The sequence below is a fragment of the Pollicipes pollicipes genome, unplaced genomic scaffold (genome assembly GCF_011947565.3).
Source record: "Pollicipes pollicipes isolate AB1234 unplaced genomic scaffold, Ppol_2.1 Scaffold_2035;HRSCAF=2384_pilon_pilon_pilon, whole genome shotgun sequence".
NCBI lineage: Eukaryota > Metazoa > Arthropoda > Thecostraca > Pollicipedomorpha > Pollicipedidae > Pollicipes > Pollicipes pollicipes.
The window spans coordinates 140291-164405 of record NW_023596035.1 but is presented as its reverse complement, the minus strand read 5'-3'; the positions used below and the strand labels follow the sequence as shown (position 1 = coordinate 164405).

At 51.8% G+C, this 24115-nt stretch overlaps 1 protein-coding gene across 4 annotated transcripts in view; it reads left to right on the top strand.

Annotated features, from left to right (window-relative positions):
* Window positions 1–303: 303 nt before the first annotated feature.
* Window positions 304–24115, top strand: part of LOC119096335 (b(0,+)-type amino acid transporter 1) — a 34146-nt gene continuing 10334 nt past the window's right edge. For 2 of the 4 annotated variants that reach the window (XM_037219180.1, XM_037219195.1), the window contains exons 1-8: window positions 11031–11134; window positions 12307–12486; window positions 15366–15467; window positions 16640–16882; window positions 22287–22412; window positions 22924–23068; window positions 23774–23878; window positions 23975–23993. In XM_037219180.1, coding sequence (XP_037075075.1) covers window positions 11119–11134; window positions 12307–12486; window positions 15366–15467; window positions 16640–16882; window positions 22287–22412; window positions 22924–23068; window positions 23774–23878; window positions 23975–23993 — 936 coding nt within the window. In that variant the 5' untranslated portion in view covers window positions 11031–11118. Of the gene's footprint in view, window positions 425–11030; window positions 11135–12306; window positions 12487–15365; window positions 15468–16639; window positions 16883–22286; window positions 22413–22923; window positions 23069–23773; window positions 23898–23974; window positions 23994–24115 lie in introns of those variants that run through there. The other 2 variants (XM_037219201.1, XM_037219188.1) reach the window with 2 other exon arrangements.

The following is a 24115-nucleotide window of genomic DNA, read 5'->3' as shown; positions in this document are numbered from 1 at the left end:
CTCAAAACCTTCTATCAAAGCCAGAGCATCCCCCACCCGACTTCCCCCTCCACCGGACTTGGCCTGCTCTCGAGGCCGCGCCCCAGCTCCGGTCAGCCCCCTGCCGTCTCTGCGCCCTCTGCCCTAGAGGGCACCACCCGCGCCGCGCCCAGCAATGGAACCGGCCGGATACCCGATCCACCCGCCGTGGCCGGGGGGCGGGGCCGCTGGCGGGCCGCCCGGCCGCCAGGCACGTCTGCACTGAATGCCCGCCGGCGCCTGCGCCCTGGGGGCACAGAGCGCGTGACCCGGCGCGCGGCCGGCAGAGTGGCGAGCGGGGGCGGCGGAAGCAGCGCAGACAGTCTTCGTCGCTCGAAGCGCCCCACACTTCATGAGACAGAGCCGGAGGGCGAAGCGATGCAAAAGAAACATGGCTTCACTGCTGGTGAGTGGGACAGACGTGGCCCATTGGGTGACGGCGGCCGTGTCTGCCGCCCTCCCGGTGGTTTCCTCCTGTCCAGCACTATTTTTAGCCTGCGACCACGTGACCGGTTTGCCTCGCGGGGAGGTGCGTCTCACGGATGCGTGTACCTGCCTGCGGTTGCTCGTCTGTCACACAAATCGCTATCACATCAGTGGAATCTCCTGTTACATTGATGACCGCGTCCCCCCGACCTGTGATCTCTGCGTGCGCTTCTGCGTGTGGCTGCTGTAATCGGAGATGGGTGGTCGTAGCGTCCGTGCCTTCCTTTCATATGGACTAAAAACGCAAGACGATTGTTGTTCACTGAGTGCCATGGTAACTGGCTGCATTTAACATGTCGTGCGAAGCAAGTACAAGTGGATAATCGTTTTGAAAGATGCATGAAATGAGCATTTTTCTCGCGCATTTGTTGTTCATCTTACTCACTAATCGATACTTTCAAGCATCCGCTACCACTCAGCCGCTGTAAATGTGTGGTCCCGTGTTTGAATGTAGTGAGGTGGAAACAGACGGGCTAGTAATGAATTTTTTCATGGAAGTGTGGATGAGGATAACGGGCAAAATATAATCATGATTATATGTATTTATATATATATATATATATATATATATATATATATATATATATATTACATATATATATATATATATATATGACGCAATGGTGTCAGTGGAATCTCCTGTTACAATTGATGACTGCGTGCCTCCCCCGACCTGTGATCCCTGCGTGCGCTTCTGCGCGCGCAGGGGATGTAGTTACTAGATATATATTATATATATTATATATATATATTATATATATATATATAGATACACATATATATGTGTGTGTGTGTGTGTGTGTGTGTGTGTGTGTGTGTGTGTGTGTGTGTGCCATGTGTATTTGTGGGTGCGTGCGAAGCAATGAAATTATGAATTTTGAACTACTCTCAACGTGGAATCTTGTCCCTTTTGTGTTTTGCCTTGAACTGTAACGCAACGTAATGACCAGTTAGCAGAATTGTACAGTATTAAACATAAATTAAGAAACATTACCACGTTCTGATCTCTTATGGTACCCAACGTAGGCCACGGAATAGAATGGTTCGAGGCATTTCTTTAAATATTAGGCTCAAAATAGACTTGGCAGGCCCAACCTCTCTGAAGTGGTGGCTCCTTGCTGATTGTATCGCTGCAAATCCCCAAATGCCGGGAATTTTTACTTCTTTGCGCTGCCTTTGGCCTTAACCTTATCAATCAACACGCCATTATAGTGGAAGTGCTGCCAGGTGGTACTCGCTTCCATCTGTGCCCCAAATTTGTAGAACTTTTCTAGTGTATAGAGCAAACTTCTGGCAAAAGACAGAAGACATCGTATGAATCAGGAGAACGTTGCAACGTTTTCAATATTCAAGTAATAGCAGTTTTGTCGGCGGGTCCTATCCCTCCTAACGCTTTTGTCAGCTCGTTACGCAAAATGGGTATTTGTGTGATTGGCATCCGTTAGTTAAGTGGAGTGTTCCACATTTGTATGGGATTTTGAACTGAAGTAACTATCGCGAAAATTATTGGGTGCAGTTCACAGTCAATGCCTTTATTAAGGCCTAAACACCTCTAGTTTCTGAGCTACGCGTCCGCGGAGATGTGCAGAGGATCTCGGGGAAGCTATTTCATGGTGACCCAGGCATTCACAGCGCAATAATAACGCCATCCAGATATTGCCACTCTATCAATGTAATATCAAATCAAATAATGAATTATATCAAATACACATCCAAATATTGCCATGCGGCGACTAAGGCCGAGAAAATATAAATGTCGAGTCGTTCACATCTGGCGTTCGTAGCACGATTTTCAGATATAGTGATATAATATAGTGATATAGTGATATAATATAGTGATATAGTGATATAATATACGCACCGTCGATGAATATAACCGCGGTCAGTTGGCTCTCAAGCATCGTGCAGGATGCGATGACGAAATCAAACAGCGGCGTGTTGAGGAAAAGAAAGACTAATTAAACAGAGGGACTATGTTGTCTTGGCCAGTCTTTTCCACTTTAAATTATACCAAGAGTTTTAATCGACCTTATTTCATCATAACTGATGCTAGCTTCAATATCTGCAGATGTGGAACATTCCCTTAAAGCGGTTGCAGAAGCATGCGTCGTTCAGCGGGCTGGGTCGGCCTCACCACCACGGCGACAGTTCGTGTCGATTCATCGTGTCGATCATGTCATCGTGTCGAGCATGTCATCGTGTCGAGCACGTCGTCGTGTCGATCATGTCATCGTGTCGATCATGTCATCGTGTCGATCAACAGGCCCCGCCGATTCCACACCCGTGTGCCATGAAAAAAGAGCCGCGCGGTCATAAACACTTGTACTCTACTTTTGCTTTTTTACTCTGCTCTTGCTTTGTTTAAAGTCATGACTTATGGCTGGCCTGCCAGCGCGGGTCAAGCAAAATTAAAATGAAAATTTTGCTGCCTCGGCGTATATTCCAGGCGCTTTTGAAACGAGCTATGCACAGGATTGTTACGCCAATCGCCTTCAGCGCTAAATGGTCAGTGGTCCATCTCAGTAAAACACGAGTCACTATCGGTAAACCAAAATTGTTACCAGCATGCAACGAGATGTCTTGCGTGGCGTGAGAAGGGCAAGGTTATTACAGGCTTGACAGCAAGATGTAGGTGATGTATTAAGTTATCAACGTGATGATGCCAGAGCATGAGCTAGTTGAACCAGCTAGCTTGGAATGCTTGCAAATAGGTTGGTTTAATTAACGCGCAAGGAGGCGGGTCTTTTCTGGGGGCATTGTGGGCAGAGTTAGCAAAATTCGCCAGCCATGAGTTCCCAACGAGCAGGTCTGCGCGTCCGCGTCATTTTCATGGCCGAATGTCTCTCGGGGCTAGATTACAGCACGTATCTGAGACCGGTTTTGGATTAGGGAGCACCGAGCAGCTTGTAGTGGATTGCCGACACACATACGCTCTGGGAGGAGCGCTGAGATCGCCCTGTGAGCTGCTGACGGTGAATTCATGAACACCCCGGGGATGGTGTCAGGTCTCTGGCGACACCTGACAAGAGCGCTTCGCATGGCCCCAACGCGGGCGGATCAGTGGCTGTACTAGTGACTGTGAGTGGTTAACGGCACCCGTTGGCCCAGAGTCAAATCATTACGATTGTCCGTTCTCTCCTCTGATAACATGTAGTGGTTTTGTGTCGTTGGAACACCTGGTTGAGGAGATCTGGGCCGGTTTCAAAACGTGGGGTGCAGCCTGGTTAGAATATGACATTTTGATTTTCAATGTTAAACGACTGCGTAATTCGACCTAGAATAGTATGCCCATATCTTATCTGTGCAGAAAAGAACGTCAAATTTAGCAGCCGATTTACATATTTAAAAAGGCTTTTCCGTAAAATTGATCACGAATCGCGCCCCCCTTCTCCTCATAACTGCATAGAACCGCGATATGTGGCTGGCAGAGATATTACCTGCCGTAAAGCGTGGCAACCGGGCTTGGCCGAGGTGCTCGAGTTGACGTTTTTTGTGACTCAAACCAGTGGGACGCGCGTGCAGCGTGGAAGGAGCGAGGTGAAAGCAAAGGTGAGAATTATCCGCTGTTATCGCGTCGATTATATGAATTTAAGCTGTTTAAAGCCCGGACGAATTGGGGAGCCGACACTTAAAGGCTTGACCGATGCATTGGACATTCTACCGCTCACGAGAAACTTCCGCGCACAAATGCTCGAAAAGCGTCGCCTGCAAGACGATCGGCTGTAAATGTGATCCGGTATGCCAATTTAGTCAAATAGATAGGTGAACTCTATGATTTACGATGTTGGCAATGGTGATCGAAGTGCCGTGAAAAACGCAACTTTTCGAATGACAATTGACCGTGTGAATTCCATAAGCGAATAAAACGGGCTATACGCCAGTGTGATTTTTGAAAATTTGTGCTTCAGCTGACAAATATTAGCGTTTATAAAGGATATCAGCGAGACAGGGCCAGGATACTCAGATTGTCGGCGAGACAGAGCGATGCAATCTCAGAGCAATGCAATACTCAGATCGATTTTTTTATGACAGGCTTCCTTTCCCTCCTTTCCCACTCCGCCTGCTATCTCATTCGTGATCAGACTCGCTCCATCTGCTATCTCACTCATAGACTCGCTCCGCCTGCTGTCTCGCCCGTAGCGAGACTCGGCTCCGGCTAGCTGTCTCGCTCGTAGTAGGACTCGCTCTCCAGTTGTCTTGCTTGTGGTGAAACTCGCTCCGCTGGCTGTTTCGCTCGTAATAAGACTCGCCCCACCAGTTGTCTCCCTCGTAATAAGACACGCTCCGCTAGCTGTCTCGCTCGTACTGAGACTCGCCCCGCTAGCTGTATCGCTCGTAGTGAGACTCGCTCCGCTAGCTGTCTTGCTCTAGTGTACCTTGTTCGTAAGACTCACCCCACTCTTTGCTCGTAGTAGACTCACTCCACCTGCCTGTCTCGTTCGTAGTACGATTCGCCCCTTGCGAAAGCTTTCCGTGCATCTTCGGCGACATGTTTTACTTGGGAATGATATTAGGCGTGCACAATGTAATATATATATATATATATATATATATATATAAAGTTATCACGTTAGTCATATACCTTTTAAACCCCTTACCGCAATGAAGCAGTGCGGATTGGGTCGGACTTTAAGGAGCAGCTGAGGTCCGGCAGCTGATTAAATTCACGCTAAATTGTTTTCAAACTTGTACCGTGTATCCAGGTCCCTGTGGTTCAGAGTTTAAAACTGATTTATCTGTGCATGTTTTCTGTGGATCTAGTTGGATAAACCTTATGATATCAAGAAAAACGCAGGATTTGCCGCGCTAATCCAGGTCTACAATGTAAGGATGCCTCTTGAACAACCAAAGTTGAATTGCAAGTTTATTACGCGTAGTTCAAGTAGTAAAGCAAGTTTGAGTAGTGGTCCGAGTGGTGCGAACAGCGAAGTTCCCAATCGAGGATTAGGAGTCACGGATGGTCATAATGGTCCGTTCTGCTTGCTGCTATCTTTATGTAGCATTGTCCTTTCCTTTTGAACTCCTGAGCGAAGGGTAGTTCACTGTGCCTGCCAGTGCTTTGTTCTGCAATACTATGCTATTGCTTTGCCAATGCTATGCTAATGCACTGCTCCGCTATAGCACAATGTATGATATTTATCGGCAAAAGGTCCATTCGGTGGTTTAAGTTGGATGTAGTCAGTGATATTCATCATTATCGAATGTCTCAGCTTGCCCGCGTCAGTTGGCCTTGCTTGCCTTTTGTTGTCAAAATAATTTTTACAACAGCAGGCATGGAGCGGTTCTGGATATTGTTCTAAATTCCCAGCAACTGACAAGATAGAAGTGACTGCGTTGGGCACTACCTTGCTGACCACGAACAATGATATCAGACAAGACAGGCTGACGCCGTGTGCCTCACAACAAATTGACGCCAGGCTTCTGGGAGCCATTTTCCGCGAACTCAGCGTCTTCTGCTAACCCACGTCATTTGTTGCAAGTCGTCTTCGTTTTCTGACCTCTTCTTGCGGATGTTAACCCGGCATTTGTTGTCGCATCTGCTATCTTCCGGAGAGTTCATTTAAGCGTTCCCGTCTCCCTTGAACATCTCAGATAAACATTCCGCAATATTATCAGTCAAAGGTCAGATACAAAATTATCCATGAAACTGGAATGACGATGGCGGGATAGTGGGCTCAAGATACAAGCAGCAAGCTCTGCTCAACATGTGCTGGAAGTCCAGTGCAGCCCTTGCGAGGCGTTCGGAATACATTGTTAAAACGTAATATTGAAGATAGCGATTTATTGTGGACTTAGTACTGCGTACATCAATGCAACTTTTTGGGCAGGAAGTGATCAATCAGAAAGTCTGCTACACCCCCATTTTTGTAATATGCGTTGAGCCCTGTACCGTGTTACGCTGCGTTGATGGGAAGTGTTCGACGCTTTAGTTCGTACACCCGTTGCATGTGCCTGGTGACTTTAGTACTTGAAAGCATTTTGACAAAATTTGGGTAGCCTATGAAATCCATTCACCATCCTGCACTTTTAAAATTCATTAAGCTTCGTTGAACCTATCTTTCAGCTAGGTATGTGGTGATTTGGTGGTGATTTGGTGTTTAGGACGCGTCGGCATCGGGGCTATTTTGCGCCATTTTAGATATGTACGCCCCTGAGGGCGGGAAAGGCCAATCATTAAGATGTAACCCCAGTCTCAAATATAATACCTGCAATACACGGTCACATCCTGGGGCATCACTCTTCGTGTAAACTACAGCGCCCTAGGAATAAAGCTCCCTTAAACATTCATAGCAGAGACTGTGTCTATGTAACAACATGAAAATCCAATGCACCACTTAAAAACGTACAGGAATCCCTGAAATCAACTTCTTCAAGAGGTTAGTTTGTGTGGTCGTTGTCGCACAACGTAGGATGCCATTTAAAAGGTTGGGAAACAAGTCACCCCATTGTCGGGCCAACGTATGACGTTATCTTGGCTCAAGTGTCCTAGCATTTGTTGACGCTGCAATGAAAACTGCATGCCCTTAGCGGCACGAGTTCTGGAGTATAACTACTGGCGCCATGCGTTCTTGAACTTGAACTCCGGAATGAATGTTATTCGCTTCTTGCTACGAATTGGGAAACAAATATAAAGCAGCCGTTTTACCCCTCACTGTTGACGACGCATGAGGTAAGCTCTAGATTGGTGACCCATTTCCATAACACCCAAGCCAGCGGACCTCCGTCTGAAGAGCCCCACAACCTAAGGGCTATTTTAGGAATAAACCATCTGCCGTGCCATGGATCTGCGGGGGTGGCTGACGGCCCATTGTTCCTGCCATGGTCTGACAAAGGGCCTGAGGGCCAGCGGTCGGATTGGACTGTTGTGGTTGGCATATCGGCTGGACGGCGACACATCCGTCTGAGGGGCCTCTCACCGCTGCCACAGCGGGCCCCTCGTCTTCCGAGGCACGAGAGCCTCTCAGCACGGCTTCTCGTTCTATGGGGGCCTCTCACCGCTGCCACGGCGGGCCCCTCGTCTTCCGAGGCACGAGAGCCTCTCAGCACGGCTTTCCGTTCTATGTCACAGAAACGGCCCAATAGCCCTATTTTTGTCAGCATGCGCGATGAGCTCACTCCCGTCAGGACCGACGAAGGTTTCAAGCCGCTGCAGGCACCAGACCCCTCTGGCGCTGGCCTCCGTGCCCGCTCTCTCGCTCTGAGGCGTTCGCCGCCGGCCTCTGCAGTCTGTCATCAGGCCCCGTCCTCGTCCCAGCGGCGCCGAGCTGGCGCGTCGGCTTCGACGCCCCTCCCCCTCCCCCAAGGCCTCCGTCGGCCGCGACGGACTGTTGCGCTCCGGCATTGTGACGTCACGACGCGTTATCATGCTGGAGCATACGGGCCGCGGCGCGGCACTGGCCGCGATTAATGGCGCCACCAGCGGCAGCTCATCACGTGACAGAGCAGAAACAGCGAGCGGCACGACTGTTACCGCAGTGAGTGAGCCTGCCGGCAATTCTGGGTGCATGGCTGTTGTTTTTGCAAAAATACGAGCAGATAACGATCCAGCAGGGATGTGGTTTTGGAACGTTCGTGTGATGTGTTTGTATTTTGATGTATGGAAGCAACGCTAGATATCGCAAAGAAAAATGAGGATGAGGATAGCAAATCGTTGTTGACATTGTAGCAGCCACACAAATGTTGAATGACATTGAAAGGTTGGGGTATCACTGTGTACCACAAGTTCTTTTCAGTAATCTGACAGCACTTATGCATAATTCAACGATGTTATCCAGGCTCTGCACTTTTTAAGGCATTGCACGGTCTCAGGCGACGGCCACGGCCACAGTCCGGTTCACTGATATCAGAAGGCCTGCATTTCTTCGTTAATGGCAGGACAGAAAATGACACATTTCATGTTAAAGTTGAGTGTGAAGATGTCACCGTGCTGATGTGTATGTTAAAAGAATTACTCAATGCACGCCTGTCCTCTGTCTCAGTAAGTCTATGAGATTAACTAGAGTTCATCATGATCGTTTTGTCTCGATGGATGTAACGTTTGGTTCATGACGCGAGATTCATGTGAATGACTGTTATGCCTCATTTTTCCGGTAGCGCATGTCTGTGCATGAATGTCTATCCCGAGCGAAATAACTTTCAAACCTGACGGAGGCGAGACCAGTGCATTAAGTTTCGGGAGGTTAGGTGGGGTTGATGGAGCCTGCCTAAGATGGAAACACAGCTATGCGGTTCGAACCTGCAGCTGGCTAAAAATTAATAGAAATTTGTGTGAGAATGGACCGAATGAATGGTTTTAGGAATCAAATCGCTTTCACAGTTGTTTCGAGGCTATTTTAGGAGAGTTCAAGATATGTTTGTGCAATGCTTCTTGTGTGGTACATCATCTTGGTCTGGATGTTCACCACTTAAACCTATGGACCGTACCTCGATCTATGGTCCGAGCTTGGGTTTAGGTTAGCTGGCAATGGTCGTCCTGCGTACTGCGCTTGCAACATCATATACTTGAAACCCACCTCCAATGCCAGGTACTCCCAACTAGGGGAATTTCCCCTAAGGAATGTGAGGATCTCAGGGGAGATCGAATTGCGATGCAGCCAAATTAGGCCTGAGTGAAAAAGACAACTGTTCAGTCGGCGCCAATAGGTAGGTGTTGACTAAAAGGTTATGTTGTCACATGCGCGATTGAAAATATCGGCCACACCCAAAAATACCTGCTGTTGCAGCCGAAAACAACGGTCGCGTTTCCACTGGGAACGACTGCTTGAGGACGAGCGAGATGGCGAGCGTTCAATTCTCTAATGTGATTTGCATCGGTATAATACAATCGTTGTGGGGAATACTTCTTTGGATCCATCAGACGTTTATATGATCATGCCCAGAATAAAAACTGGTAAAAGTTATAGACTACATTAATTTAGTTGTGCCGTTTAGTTGAGGGCGGATGGTCATAGTTTGATTCACCATCAGAGGGAAACAAACCTAAAAAGGTGTGCGAAAACACTTGACTTTACCACGCCGCCATCAATCTCCCTAACTGAAGTCCCTCCTCAGGTGCTCTCGCAGCAGCCGCAGCGCGTCCTTTTCGAACGACTGCGAGGCTAATTTTAAACGGCTGCAGACCGCGTCGATGCGGTGACCCAGCCTGGCTGATGCAAGAGCGGGAGCCGGCGCGCGCGCGAGCTGTCGTCACGCGGGGCGCGTCGGCATGCGGATCGGCCCGCTTCAGGAGCCGGGTTGTTTTGGCCAGCTCCGAACAAGCGCCGTCACCGTCCGGCTGTCACAGGCCGGGCCGTGAAGCCTGCGATAATTGATGACGTCTGGCGCTCCGCGCGAGCCGCCGGCGCTAGTTGCGAGCGGTTGGACGGCGCTTCCGCCAATCAAGAGCGCCCGCCAAGACGGGGCCGGCGCGCGCGCCCGCTCGTCCTGAAGGCTGCGCGACGTCAGCTTTCTGGTCGAATTGTCGTGATCTGTTTGTCGTTTGTCTACGATACGCTTCGAGATCTGTCAGGAAGTGAAAAACGGATGCGGGGCGACTACAAAATGCCGGCAGAACATCAGACGCACGTCTGTTCGTCTTGCGTCGGGCTTGTCTCCTGAATGTACGCAATCAAATGTGGCACGGTTCCTTGTTCTGCAGCGGTGTATTTGCATAATTACCGGTAGAGATAAGATCATTCTCTGAATAATTTCGTCTGTTTACGCTTACGCTGTCAAGGATAGACATGGATGTGCATATGGGGCGTTGAGACGCACGACTTCATTTAACCATAATGATCGATCATAACGCGATCAAGGAGCATAAGCGTTATGAACATGCTCCATGCACCGCATATGCGCTATGCAGGGGCATTTCAACCGTGTGATGGAAACCTTGGGTTATGAAACTGGATGACATTATCGTATACGGGAAAACAGACTCTGGGAATGCAGGTTTCAACCCTCTGTCTTTCAACGAAAGTTTCAACCCTCTGTTGGTGTACATGGATTTTGGTCGAGTTAAATCCTTGCCGTAGTCTATCTCGACAGCATATTTTCCTCGTCTTACAACTGCATGATGCCGCAAACGGATGAACTGCGAGAACAGCGGCCTTACAATTTCGATGCCGCTGTACCGGGTGGTTATAATAGCATACACACACACACGGTAAACACTAGCGAGCGGAAGTTACTGGTGTGCATCGTGCGAGAAAGCCTCTTGATCCCTTGTGGAGCTCCGCGTTGGATATGGTGGAGGAAGCCGTTACGGGAACAGGCCACGATATCAAAGGCACACATGCTCGTTCGGTGGCGTGGACACATGCACCCACGCCCCAGAAGCTCCGTGCCGATCCGGCCAGGGAATGGCACACATGATGCTCACGTCCAGCTGTCGGCAAACGATTTCCTGGGGTGACTAGTGTGCCCGCAGCAGCTGCAACTGCTAGCATGGTGTCATTTGTCGGTCGAAAGTACCCATGTTCCGCTCCCCGCCCGATGCAACGAACAAGTGCAGCGCGTCCTCCATCCGCGATCTCAAAGAAAAGGAGCTGCAGTCTCCGTCCGAGCGCAGACGCAGCGGGCGGGTGGATTGGTGCTGGTCCGGGGACCGTGAGGCTCACGTTACTAACACCGTCCATGATGGCGACGTCAGGTAACTTATGTATAAATCACTGTTCCGTGTTTGCCGATGAGTGTTTGAGACCGAACCAATGTGATGGTACTGCGGCAGTGTGGTGCCAAGAGGGCTGCTGTAATCCCAATGGACGTTGGCAGTCCAGCTTCTAGCGGGGCATCGCGGGGGTGGTGCAGTGGTCTTATCTGAACTTAAGGGTTTTTATGCAGAGTTCTGCTAAAACCAGTCCTTTAAAGCAAAACTTGTAGCTTATGCTGCCGTGGTGCGCTGGGTATCATGAGCTTCAAAAGCGTGAGCTTTTCTTAACGTACTTGTAAGCCATTTCACGATGCTTTAAAGCTTTGTAACGTTGTGATATTGGAATGGTGCTGAAGCTAGCACGTGAGGAAAGTCGCGTGCGCCAATTCCTTTAAGAAGGCTGTGGATCTACGATTATGGAAGATGTGAGGGAAGGTGGTGTGAAAGATTTCAAAGCTTGAAGGAAATTCCTTACCAAAGCGTACTCATGTGTGAGTGTGTGCATGTCTTTTCTTTTTGTCAGGCAAGTTATTCTTGTGTTGTAATGTTTCAAGCATTGCTCAGTCGCGGCAAAACGTATCACGAAAATATTTCGCAACTTGCGCAAATGTGCCATATTTTCTATCCTGTATATCACAATACAATAGCGCGAACGTAAGTTGAGCCGAGCTCATCATCTACGGTGCGACGTCTGGCTAGGAGCTGCATTTCAATTGCGCCAAATCCACATCACCACCGCTTACCGTACCTGTCAATATTTTTTTTTTTTTTTAAACGCCTTGACTTTCTTTACTGTGTATTGTGTTCAGACGAGGAATCGTGTACGCTGCTTATTTCTAGACTTATGCGCCTTCCACTTACATCCAGGAACTGGACAGCTTGATGGTTGAAACGGCCCCGCTTACATACATTTCATACAAATTTCCCCGATATGTCATAGTTAAAACAGTTCAAGTACCAACTGTACCTTAAGAAGCTGGTATGCTTTGGAATACTGACTAGGATTATGCAGCCAGTAAAAAAACTTCGTGAAAAATGCTGCAGTATAATTGATCCACGTCCCAGGGGACAACCTTGGCCGGATTACGCAGCGTCGTCTAGAAACAGCCCCATCACCCCTTCTCAAAACCCTGTTCGGCGCCGTTCCTAGTGACGCGTGCCCCTCGTTGCAGGAGAGCATCGCAATGGGAGTGTACAGAAGAACGGTAGCACCGGCCAGCTGTCCGACGTACCCGAAGGAAAAGCTGGTGACCTGCTGGCGCCACCCGCACCAGATGCGGGCGACTCTACGCACCTCGAGAGAAGGGTGGGACTCTTCTCTGGGACTGCTCTAATCGTCGGCACAATGATCGGTGAGTGTGGCTTCGGCCGGCCACCCGTGGGCGGAGCTTCGGCCGACCATCCTGTGCGGTGCTTCGCCGGCCACCCGTATATGGAGCTTCGGCCGGCCACCCTGTGCAGTGATTCGGCCGGCCACCCGTGTGCGGTGCTTCGGCCGGCCACCCGTGTGCGGTGCCAAGCTGTTCAGTTCAGCGAACGGCCAGGGAAGCTGCAGTGGTGCACCCGCCCGGTTCAAAATAACATCGCTAGTGATTTTTGCGCGGTGGGCGGCTGTAAATCATTCCCTGCTGTGATTGAGCGGTTGTTCGGGCGCTTCATTTATCGTTGCGCTGGACGCGGGCATTCATCAGCATTGCCGTGACCGAGGCCTCTCTGGTGTGCCGGCGGCACGGAATGCTGCTACATGTTGGGCTCCGAGGTCTTGGGCAGAAGCGGAACCGGGAGAAATCTTGCGGGAGGCGGGGCGCCGACGCCAGCCGTTCGCCCTCAAGTCAGAATACTGTACAACAACCAGGCAAACGGAGCAAAAAACGTGGTGCTTTGATTACATCCTGAATGGATTTGCTGGGAGCCATGTACGACAGTGCTGTATAGTGCCTTGGCGGCTTTCATTACATGGACCCGGTATTGATTGCATTGTACGCGGCGACAGGGGCGATGGAATGCGATGCTTGGCGTGCCGGGGGCATTGACCTGCTGGAATAAGTATTGCATCAGCACGGAACCTTTTGGTCGAGACATTCCAGGACAGGGTAATGCAGTCAACAAAGGCTCGCCGTCCCTGGTAGCGTTGTCGTTTACGGTAGCCCGCTTCGATGTAGATATTTCCAGGCGTCGCGTTTTTCACGTGGAGACAGACAGCAGCGATACGGGTTGATTATACCCAAGAGCCTGCGGCCTTTTGAAATAATTGTGCAAGATACTTTCACGATTTTCTCAGCAGTCCGGCTGCCACAATATCGAATAACATGCGTAGTTAACTCGTGGTGAACTGGCTGGAAGGAAATTACCGAAAATTGCTGTCCCGCATCCTAATTGAAGGAGTTTCTTTTACCCCGCTAGTAGGACTACTGATGCGTTCGTTCGCTATCTCTTAATGTACAACGCTGGGAGCTTCTCCTCTGTTTAGAAAGCCTTGTGCTGCATGAGAACGCTGAAGGCGACAGTCTCCCGGAAGAGAGCATACTCATGTGGTTCGAACTTAGCAAATACCTCTTCAGCTTATCACACATAGTGAGTTGATATGAACCTCTTCCGACCCGAAACAAAACCAGCGGCTATGAATATGCAGCGCAGGCGAGGCGTGAAAAATCAGCTCAGCTATCGATGTCTGAGTACCGAACACCGCACATCCGTTACCAAATTTCCTCACTAGCTTCTAGCAGGTACATGTCATTGGCGTCCGGCCTTAAGTCTTCATCAAGCTTCTCATTCAGGGGGTTTTCATGGCGCGATTCTACCAAAATGTGTCAAAGCTACATCGCATAGCTGTGCGCTTGAGCTGAGTCGTCGCTAGCGCGTCATCCTCCCCATCATTCCACATATAAACAGCTGACGAGACGCGTGGCGTCAGCTGGGGAAGGCCAGACTGCAAAATACATGTGACGCCGAACGCTGCCCGCGGAGAGAGGGAAATGAGGCCACAAATCCCAGCGCTCACGCCGTGAAGCCGAGCACCACGGTTTCGGCGCAGGGTTCACAGCACCAATCTCAGCACATCAAAAGCAACTGTTTGAAAAAAAATGAAAGAATTAGGATGTTGCGATGGTGTTTTAAGTTTAAAATGTCCCCAGAATACCCCACTTATTGTTTTAAAGCACATATTCCTCTGCAATTCAGCGTCATATGGCCTTTACCCGGGATCAGCAGCACGCAAGCTCCAGGCTCTTTACGTCAACGTCACTGAGGCGTCCGGTGTAGCGGATCTATGCATTGCAGACTAAAACCCAGTCTGCAATAAATCATATACGGTATAATAATTTTAAAAAATTGTACTAGCATCCACACGCCCTCCCTCCGCCCCCCCCCCCCCCCCCCCTCCCGCTGTGCTGTGACGTGTCCGTGCGCCCGACACCAGAGACGGTGGCGTGTTAACGGCCCCCGCAGCCGTCCGTCCGGGCCCTGTTGCATGGAGATGACACGTCCACGTGCATTAGTAAGTGAAACGGGCAGAACTACCCGTCCGAAATGCGCGGCGGCTCCATAAAGTCGCCGACGATTGTGGAGCGAAATGTGGAGTTCCCCACCCCCCCCCCCCCCCTCCCTCCCCTCTCCCTGAAAGCTGGACGCGACTGCCCGATGTCTTCTTTAACGAGCCATAGCCCCCGTTTCAAGTCATTGTTCGCTCCTGCAAACGATGGGAACGGTCATTCATGTCTCTAGATGCGTGGCCAAAACCACGTGTGTTCTGAGCCTTTTGTTCAATAGTCAATGCTTTGTTCTGTGAACGTCTTGTGAAGTAGTCCCCAGTGGCTGACGGAATGCTGGAATGAATGACGGCCTTCCACGTGTTTATTCCGGTATAAACGCGACAGCCGACATTCGACCTCCCGAAGCCGACATTCCGCGCCGGCTTTATTGCTGGTTTTAGTATTAGATTGTCTGCGCTCGCCTTTTGCGCCTCAGGCAGAATATTTTCACGCGATGTGGGCGTTCTTTGCCACTATTAGCGGCATACCATGGCAGGATGGAATGTCTTCGACATGCTGCAACACTGCATTGCATGAGGAGTTCATTGATAGCGTGCTTGATCTGGGTTGTGTTTGTCTGTCAAGTTAAAATAAGCGAATGCGATCTCAGTAATGCCGGTTTTTCTCTGTCTGAAAAATATGTCTGCATGTGTCGGTAGAAAACACCACACTGTGATATGACGGCCTGTCTTCGTCTTCAGGGTCTGGGATATTTGTATCCCCGAAGGGTGTGCTGGAGCGCACCGGATCCGTTGGACTCTCCCTCGTCGTGTGGGCAGGATGTGGCGTCCTGTCCATGCTTGGTGAGTGGTTTGGGTGACCTGCTGATCATAGCGCGGCCAGTCCGCCAGACCGGACAGCCAAACCGAACCGGGAAAGCACATTGGGCATTCCGCTAGAACTATAAAAATTCTTCAGATATTGCACCCAAACTTTCTCCAGAAAATCTAGCGTCGTCTGCACGGGCCACGGCGCATGTAGCGTTCGCGTGCGTTCCAAATTAGGATGAAAAAGGGGACACGCGATTGGTACGTTGGTCGCCAATTTGCTTTTTATGTGACCTGGAGGTTGGGCCATTTCTTTTCATGGTGCTCGATGATGGCTTGCCCTAATAACCATTGCTTTGGTGCGAGAGGTCCCAGAAATGCAGCGCATGGGGAGACGAATGGGGAGAAGCTTGTCACGCTTTTGGCCCATGAAATAAAACAAGTGGATAAAGTTGGAAAAAAACAGACTATCGCATTCCAAAATTACATTTGTGAATGGTGTGTTATGAACATCATGTGTTATGAGCATCATATGTTCTGAGTATCATATGTGATGAGTGTATAAGAATGTGGTATGCTGTATAATGATATGAGTGATGTGTGTTCATTGATAGAATTTGGAGAGCTAGCATTAAATGTTTTCAAGAAATTTGGGGAGGTCCGCAACACAAGCCAGACCAGTACGGTTCGAAAATGGCAATGCGTACTGTGTTGCCAAAGTGCCGGGAGGAGCATCTTGCAACGAAGAACTGCTTAAGTTGTGTGCATGTGAATGGAGGGCGGCGTGGTCGCTCCCACACCTGCCAAACGGTATACTCCACCTATAAAAGCCAAGCTTCAAGCGTATACTTCACGGAATGTTACAAGCAAAACGTCTAAATACTATACCTTCGCGTTCTCAGAAGGCGGTCGTCATTTGGCTGTTTTTACTCGGCCCCGATCATCTCTGGCCTACACCTGACCTACTAATGGCTCGCCCTTTGACCCGCCCTTGACCTACCCTTTACTCATCTCTGACCCATCCCTGACCCGCCCCTGGCCGCCCCCGGCCCGCCCTTTGACCCGTCCTTGACCCACAATTGACCCGCCCCTTGACCCGCCTTTGACCCGCTCCTGACCCGCCCCCTGACACGCCCTCCAACCCACCCCTCCCGCCCCTGACCCGCCTTTTGACGCTCCCTTGACCCGCCCTCTGGCCCGGCCCGCAGGGGCGCTGGCGTACGCCGAGCTGGGCACGTTGATCCCGTCGTCTGGCGCCGAGTACGTCTACCTGCTGGTGGGGCTGGGCCCACTGCCGGCTTTCGTCTTCTCCTGGGTCTGCTCGTTCGTGCTCAAGCCCAGCATGCTGGCCATCATCTGCCTGTCGTTCGCCGAGTATCTGGTCGAGGCGTTCGTCGAGGAGTGCGAGCCGCCGGCCCACGTTGTGACGCTCGTCGGGATTCTCACCATCGGTGAGTCGATTGCCGGCTGCTGGTGACGGCCGTTCTGCTGGTGTTGCTGTTGGTGCTGCACCGACGAGAAGCGACGTGCGGTTTAAGGAATGTTGCATATCATCGTCATTGCAGGCTACTCAACACGCTGCCATGCTGCATGCCGTGGCGCGGGTGTTGGTAATGCAGCGTCTAAGCCGGGCCTGATTCTCCCGGAGTCCGTTTTCCTGCCGTGGTGAGGGGCAGGCGACGCCATGTAACCTCAGTATCTGAGTGCGTCGTAAACCAAGAATGATAACAGCGACCTGCATGCTGAAGAGTCACTGATCGTTGTAACAATACGAACACCGATCCTTATTGAGACCTCCAATGGAGCGCCTATGGTCGTTTTGGCTTTGTTCTGCCGTTCCGAACTATGTATTGACATTTTCGTGATGAAAATTGAGGCTATTTTTAGACGAGATTCAAATGCATTTGGGCAACCTAGACATTTTATCCGTGCCGTGACCCATTTGGCATTCGTGACCACACGGCATTTATGTACCCGCGCGCTTCCAAGTTGGCCCTGCGCTTCGTCTCCGATCCGGACCGCTGACCATCCGTGTGTCGGAGTCGCGCAGGTCTAGCAGCAGTTCTCGTGCGCCGCCCACCGCGCGAGGGTCTGTACCCTGAGCGACACAGCTGCGACCGATCTCGACTCTCCTCCGAGACAGCTGTGGCCGGTCAGCCAGCAGGCGAACTGCACTCAGACCTGACGCGGGCGGCTGAGGCGTCTTGGTCGCGCCGGAGGCTGTAAACCTGGGCGAAGTCGCGAGCTCGCTCGGCGCGCCGCGAATGCCGCCCCTCCCCCCCCCCCCCCGCCACCGCTGCGGTTCGTCGCGCACTTTTTGAGCGTGCGATCTATTGTGTTAGTGTTACGGCGTTTTAACATGTTTTCGAGACAACGTGCGTAGCAGCCATGCTGCTCGAAGCTAAATCGAGCTCATGCATTTGGGAGTGCGTTGGCAGGCGCCCGCTGTTCGCACGTCGTGCCAACAGTGCGAGCTCGGCCTCGAGGCGGACCTGCCGTCGACGCCGCGTCTGTGCCGATTTACGGCGGCCAGCGGCGGCCGGCCGCGCGCTGGCTGACAGCGCCGCCGTCTGACACTGACCTGCAGGAGGTCGCGCTGCGGGAGCAGGGCCGCCGGGCCGATCTGAGCGGCCGGGGCTGGTCATATCGACCGCAGCTGCAGGTGGTGCGCGGCCGCCGCGCCGCTGCCGGACCGCCCGGCGCGGGGTCAGGGGTGGTCGGAACAGGCCGGGGTGGAACGAAAGAGGAGGGGTACGCCTGGGAGGGGGACACGCTGGGTGAATGGGGGGGGGGGGCAAGACGGAGGGCAGAGGATGTAGCTGGCGAGGGTATAGACTAGGCAATGAGCAAGAACCACGGAGGGCGCAAGACAATGGAGTGCAGCGTTGAACAAGTTCAGTAGGGTGCTAATGAGGTGTGCAGGACTGGAAGCCAGGCAGAGTGAGCTGGAGAGGGATGGCTTGAGGAGTGAAATTGTGAAGTTCTCTTGGGTTGAACTTGGTAGCTGGTTGAGTAAGAAGGGCTGAAGGAGACAAACTGGGAAGGATTCCTCGCGCGGTAGGAAGTGACCGAACAACTGAGCGAAAGAGGAACTTACCACGTTCTGGGTATGGCTCAGCTTGTGATTAAGACCACATAGCGCATGGCTGAAGAGCACTCCAACAGCGGGGAAAATTAGACTGACAGACGCACAGCTCAAATAACCAGAAGAACTGCGAACAAAAACTGGAAGTTTTCGTCACCGGACAGCGCGAGCGCCCAGTCTCTGACGCCTCGAGCCCGGCAAGCTCCTGACCGGGTCTTAGCAGGGACCCGCCCCGCGCCCCGCCCCGGCCCCCTTCTAAGTGCGTTGCCAACTACCCCGCCGGTTGGCACCTCCTTGCCATTGTCTGGGGTCGCTAATGGACGTGGGCAGGCGGCGCCGGCGCTCGAGGCCGGGCCAGTGCAGCATGCCTGGCGAGCGGACAGCAAGCTCCGGCCGACTGCCGGACGCCGGCGCCCGTGCTCCGCGTCACGCGCTGACGCCGCTGACGTCACTCACTGATGGATCTGACGTCACTGGGACACTCTGCCGACATTGGCAGAGAGGGCACGCCGAGGCCGCGGGTATGTGGTGCCGAGGTCATGAACTGGTGCTGCTGACTTTGGGGCCGACGGTTCGGACGGGGTGGAGCGGTGCTGCCGAATCCATTCTTGCGCTCGACTCTTTGAGCGCTGAGAACCGCTCCTGTGCCGCTCTTCGCGTATGGTGTGTGCCCCAACTTGATGAAGAGCACTGTTGTAAAACGGCCACGATGTTGGGACGAGAACCCAGAACATGAAGCAACAACTACAGAACCTATTTCACTGAGCTCGTGGTGGTGGCAATACCTTACGATGCAATTGAGCCTGTGGGCTTGATAAAAGCAAGGAAAGGATTTTAGCTCCTTATTTTGAGCATGGTGAGTTCAGAGTTCTTGTACTGAGTTATGGACTTTGAAGATATCAGGAGGTGCTGGTTAAACAAGTCATGTACTGCCAGTAGTGCTGTCAAGTATTTAATGATTACGCCGTGACGTCGTTTAACCATCGCCTGCCAGCTTTATGGAAAACCGACGGCTTAGCATAAAAACTCTGACGTCATAATGCAACCCAGGGACTCATGCACAATTATGTACAAGGTGCGGGGTATTACAACAAAAACACTGCTTGTCAACTACGGGCCATTGCAGCCTCTTGCGTTCAGCCCACTGAGCTCTCCAGCGAATAAAAATCCCCACTTCCTGCACTGCCCTCCCACACTTTGCACCACATCGACAATCGATTCCCCCCTGGTTTCACAACACGTCTCCAGCAAACACGACATTCCAAAGTCGGTGTCGACTCCCGTCCGCCTGAAGCTGATGACGTCAGCGGCGCGCGCCTCAGGCGTCACCGATGGCTGTCTCGTCAATCAGTGACGTCAGGGGCGGGGTGGGACCGGTCATCTGGGCTGGGACCCACGGGTGAGTGGCGGGGTCGGTAGGGGGGGGGGGGAGGATGGGTGCCGCGCCTTGTCGTCCTGCCGGAGCCAATCACAACAGCGGTCACATGAGACCTGCTGGCTGTCGGCGGCGCCCCAACGCCTCGGACCTCCGAGTGCCGGGGCCGGCTGAGAGAGCCTGGCTGACCCCGCCAGGCCCTGATTCACCCCGGTCTAACAATGGCTGTGACCTTCTCCTCCGGCAAGGGCGCGCCTGTTTCCGTATTGGCAATCTGTTCCCGGCCGAAAGCTGTCTGATTCTCGGGTCTGGTCGACTCGATCGCAGTCAGTTGCAACGTTACTACCAAGCCTTTCAAATTCAAAATACTACCAAGCCTTTCAAATTCATCCGCCCGCATTGGCGCACGGCGGATGCATGCCAAATAAACTGGTGGATTCGATGGAAGCTCGAATGTCTCGCGGGTGTCATTTCTGGTCCAAAAGGCCGTGCATTCCCGCCGTAACGTGGCAGGAGCGTGCCGGTCTCCTGATGGTGACCTTCAGTCGCAATACATGATGGCTTGTGCTCTGTATGTTAAGCATCGCGTTCTGATGGTGTTCACAGCCGCACATTCGGATGGATGTCTTGCCTCGTCGATCATGCCATTGGCTGACGATTTCGGTCACGCTAAGCTAAGTGTTAACCTAGAGTCATGCTGAAGTAAGCTTATAAAAATGAACGGCCGCGAAAACTTCATGGCGTAAACCTGAGCTTGGTCTAGATGTAGGATCAGTTTGCTGATGATACATACATTTTGATTGTTTTCCAATAGCAATAACTACTCTAACATTTAACTTAACATCTAACTGCATGCCAATAGTTGTGAAAGCGGTTTATCTGTGTTACGGTTTTAATCTGGTTGTGCACGATTGTAAAGAACAAATGAACAAGGCTCCGTGTTTTGCGAGGCTTTCCCCTTTGGTTGCTCGCTGGTTTTAGCAAATTGCTGACCTCTTGGAGAGAAAGGCGTGAGCTTGTCAGCTGTTCAGATGTAGTTCAACTCTTATCAGACCATTTTTGCCGATGTGTTGTGATGTAAAATTGGAGACTGTCGCTCTAAAAATTGCTTCGGGGAGCCCTCGTCGTCCGTACTGAGCTAATAAGACATGATTAAGAGAAGCGATCGATTTCTGGAGGGCATCATTAGTCAGTGCTTGGGTTGGCGGAGCAATATTTTTCCCCAGTTCAGCAGCGCCCGGCGGCATCGTCTGCGTCCCGGGCTGGTCGATCCCGATCCCCGATATCGGCGCCCCCCCCCCCTTAGAAAATGACGATAAGAGTGCTGCGATTTAATTATTGGTGGTTGACGGCGCATGCAGATTGGATTTATGATGGGAGACAGCCGCAAATGCATTTGGGGCATCAAGCGACGTTTTTTATTACATTGCGGCGTTTTTGTGCCGGGCATTCACGGAACGGGCAGGCATAGAATTGGTGTGCGTCACAGGTGACAAATAGGTTCATGGTGGAGGTTATCTGCATTTACAACGGTGGTTGGGGCATTTGGGAGGGAGCCAAGTCCAGGCGCCATCGCCTCCGGCCCCCTCCAACGCCAAGTGCCTACTCTACCAACTCCATTCTACTACTACTAGTTATGGCCACTCTACTTCTTCTGCTCTACTGTGCTCTACCCATTTATGAACGAGCACTCGACTGCCTGCTTCCTACTACTTCTGCTTCTCACTACTGTCCTGCGTATTTTCTACCATTCTGACGCCCATTATACGCGCTCTTCCTCTCTGTGGTGAAGTACTCACCCATTCGCGTTCATTTGAAGATAACCAGTGCGTAAGGGCAAGGACACTTCATGGGAAGCGGAAGTATATCGTATCGTTAACAGTGACATCCTGTGATGATATCCTATGAATTATATCATTTCGAGAACATATTGCTGGTTTACCACACAGATCACAGGAACATACGATCACAATTTTGCATGCTGTTATTTTGGTTACCCGCTTTTGTCTGCGTTGCTATCGTTTTAGTATGTTATGGCCTCCACCCAACGAAGAACAGTGGCATATCCTAAAGAGCACAGCTTTTGCAGTAAAAACCCACGCACTTGCACCGGCAACTGTCTAGCCTTTTGTACTCGAGGATATTTGTGAAGAGAAATCATCCATTGAAGCAACTAGAGCTCTCACGTTCAGTTGGAAGATTATCAGGTTAAAAACATGCGAACCATGTATTGTGAATGCGAACATTCCGCAAATTGTTCACGGCAATATTTGAGATTGAAGTTATCAGGTCATGGTAGTGTGTCCGTATCCGTGTGACGCATTTTTATTCATATCATCGCATCTTCGGACTGTCTATCTTCCGCACCTTTCGTGACGATCAATGTCTGTTGCAGGGGTCATCACCTTCATCAACTGCTTTAGCGTCAGGCTGGCCACCAAGGTGCAGAACGTCTTCACGGCCGCTAAGCTGTTCGCTATCGGCATTATCGTGATCGGGGGAATGTACTCGCTGGCCGAAGGTATGTGTTTTGGCGCCGGGCCTCCGACTCCGTGGCCTCCCACAGCTTGCCACCGAGCTATTTGTGCAACGGTTGGCCTCAGCTCACGAACACGGCCATCCTCGGGTGGCGGGACTGTAAAAGATAGCTGACGCTCTACTGTCAGCAGCTTTTGCTGACGTATTTTAATGGACCGTTTTGTGCGCATGGTCTTTAGGTCATCTGGAAGCTAACCCCTTTTTGTCTGCAGGCACGTAGCGTAGGTGTTTGCAGGTATACCGTGGCCGGGTAGTGGAACGGTCTGGAGTGTGGGAATGCGCTCGTCGTTTCCTCGTTTCGGGTGTTGCGCGGTTTCTTCTTTTACCCTGCTATGGCACAAACTTGATATAAAAATATGTGCATACTGGAGAGCTACCTCCTCTAAAGCCAACCAACTGAAGCGAAACAGAAGCACCATAGATATCTACCGCTCAAATCAACCCTTGAAATATCCCAGAGACTTGCGTTGATCAGAGACCGGTTTGTTTTCCAGGCAACACGCAGTACCTGCGTCAGGGTTTCCAGCACACCACCACTTCGGTCAGTGATGTGGCCACGGCCTTCTACAGCGGCTTGTGGGCCTACGACGGCTGGAACAACCTCAACTACGTCACCGAGGAGATCAAAAACCCTTCCAGGTGAGGCTGGCTTCGGGCGTCTCTTCGGTTTGGCTTTGCGGCTCGCGGAGCTTAACTGGAAATATTCTCGTCAAACTGGGCATCAAACCGGCCATTAGCTATGCTTGGTTGGCCACAAGCGTCCCCTGTCTCACGGTGTCGTAGTTTTCAACGAAGCAAATCAGTTTTATTTCAGAAAGCCGTTTCTTTTTAGGTAAATCTCCTGCTGTGACAGTGTGAGTGATTTGGCACGTAAAACAGTTCTGAATGACGGCGTGTTATGGATCTTCTGTCACCTATGTATCCGGCAAGACACTCTGTCTTGATAGTTTGCTTGCGCTTGGACCCCTGCTTATCTTTCTCTCCACAAACGTGCCCCGTTTGACGCTCAGCGACGGCGGGTGTTGGACGTTCGGCGGCTCATCGCGTCTAATTATGCGTCGGACGCCGTCGTGCGGCTGTCAGTTTCGCATTACGGCCTCCGCCGGCCAGCCGTCACAGCCGTCTGTCAGAGTAACGAGTTCGATCGGTCAGCGCCGGGACTTGGGCGGCGTCACCGCCCGAAGGCGGTCGGCTGGTGGTAGAAGCCACTCAGCCAGCGGCGGGATCCCGCCATGTCCGCGGACCACACGTGCTGTGCCGCCGCCTAGGGCTAGCGGGTGCTGCGCTCTTCTGCCAGCCGCCTCCCGACCCGGTCAGTGAGCCGGCGTGTCGTGTGGTCGGCAGGAACCTGCCGCTAGCCATCATCATCGGCCTGCCGCTGGTGACTGCCTGCTACCTGCTGGTCAACATTTCCTACCTGGCCGTCATGTCGCCGGTGGAGCTGCTGCAGTCTGACGCCGTGGCTGTGGTGAGTCCTGACACGGCCCGGACAGAAGGGTCCGACGCCGTGGCAGTGGTGAGTACTCATGTCGTCCAGAGAGGGGGGTCCGACGCCGTGGCTGTGGTGAGTCCTGGCACTGCCCGGAGGGGGGGGGGGGGGTCCGATGCCGTGGCTATGGTGAGTGCTGTCACTGCCCGGAGGGAGAGGTCCGATGCCGTGGCTGTGGTGAGTTCTCATGCCGCTCA